The sequence below is a fragment of the Fukomys damarensis genome, unplaced genomic scaffold (genome assembly GCF_012274545.1).
Source record: "Fukomys damarensis isolate Sample0158 unplaced genomic scaffold, DMR_v1.0_HiC HiC_scaffold_23, whole genome shotgun sequence".
Taxonomy (NCBI): Eukaryota; Metazoa; Chordata; class Mammalia; order Rodentia; family Bathyergidae; genus Fukomys; species Fukomys damarensis.
In genome coordinates this window covers 10562304-10563796 of record NW_022900935.1, presented here as the reverse complement: position 1 = coordinate 10563796, position 1493 = coordinate 10562304, and the positions used below count along the sequence as shown (strand labels likewise).

General features: G+C 56.3%; 1 protein-coding gene across 1 annotated transcript in view; it reads left to right on the top strand.

Moving 5' to 3' along the window:
• The first annotated feature begins 1125 nt into the window (after nt 1-1125).
• LOC109118119 (ephrin type-A receptor 8) overlaps nt 1126-1493 on the top strand; it is a 21024-nt gene continuing 20656 nt past the window's right edge. The window contains exon 1 of the mRNA XM_019207745.1: nt 1126-1192. Coding sequence (XP_019063290.1) covers nt 1192 — 1 coding nt within the window. The 5' untranslated portion in view covers nt 1126-1191. The remainder of the gene's footprint in view (nt 1193-1493) is intronic.

The window sequence follows — 1493 nt, the reverse complement described above, 5'->3', positions numbered from 1 at the left end:
CCTGCACCTCAGACACCCTGGCAGGATCCCCGGCCCTGGACTCCTCAGTCTGAGGAGCCTTGCATCGTGATCTAGTCTTGGCATGGTCTCATTCACAGGGGGCCCATCCTGGTGTCAGAATGTTCATGTTGGCTGTCAACTGTGAAAGTCAGGAGACACCACATAAACATTCCAGATTTCCAACTACTCTTAAAAACGCAGAAAGTTAGGCACACATGGCCACCGGCAATGTTGGCTGGAGCCCAGACACTTTCCCAGCAGACTTCGGGAGGGTAACTGCTTGTCTCACATGGGTGTTTGAGTTTGCCACTCTGGGCCCACTCCAATGTGCTCCTTATACCTCCCTGTCCCATGAACTCCCTCAAGCTAGTATCTGTTTAAATGTCTCTGGAAACAGGAGGCTCACTATTTTTTGAGACAGTCTGAGCTGCCTCCTAAAGGGCCTCCTAAATGCAGCTGCCTTCCCCCTTTCTGTGATAAAGAAAGATGCAGTGGAAAGAAATGAGCTTTGGAACTGAGCAGATCTGGACCTGAGCACCTCTGACTACGATCCAAGCCTGCAACCCTTATTCTGAGTGTCAGTTCCTTAGCTGCTTCTGCCTTGCAGGGCTGTGTGATGCTTGTGTTTTCACAGCAAGTGCGCAAAACACCCAGAGCAGGATCTGGCATGTGACATGTGTTCCCTGAATGGCCTTTATCACTCGATGTCGCCTCCAGCCATGGGCTCAGCTCTTCCCAGGTGACCACAGGAGCTGAGCGTGAAGGCAGAGGACGAAGCACTCAGCTGTGCCAATGGGAAGCTGGAGGTGGTCAAGGGCTTCCCCCCTCCCCCAGGGCACCCTGAACTGCTTGGCCCACTGGATGTCCAGACACTTGAAGGTGGCACTCAGGAGGGAGCCTGGCATCCCTGTCCTCGCCTACAGCCTGCAGCCTTCCCAGATGAGACCCCTATTTGCATGGATGGAACAGGAAGGGGTGGGGTCAGGGTAGGGAAAAGCAGGAAATGACCCTCACCTCAATGGAGTACACCTGCCAATAAGCGCCACTTCGCTAGGGGCCTGCCAGCAAGGTAAGTACTCACCTGGGCCTTTCACTGAATTCTCTCACAGCCCTAGGGCGCAGGGCTTTGCGGACTGGAAGCTGAGACTCAAAGGGCTCCCTAGCCAGGATTTCAAGCCTATCTGGCCCTTGAGTAAGCACACTTGATCAGTGCCCTCTAGGAATCTTTAATCCCTGGAGCCAGTTCAGGGTTAGGTCCTGGGGCAGGGGAGAGCGGAGAGCTGTTTTAATTAACAGTGCCTCTGAGCCCCGGTCCTGAACGGGAGTGTGGACTTGGCGACTGTCACCTGGCGAAGCACTCCGTGTGCCCGCGAGTCACGCGTGTAAGGCTGCGCGTGCTGGTGGGTGTGTGGCGCGTGTCCCTCTCCGGGGAATCCCCAGTGGGTCCCCGGTCCCGGGGGCGCGGTGGCCCCAGGTCCACGTGCGCACCGCGG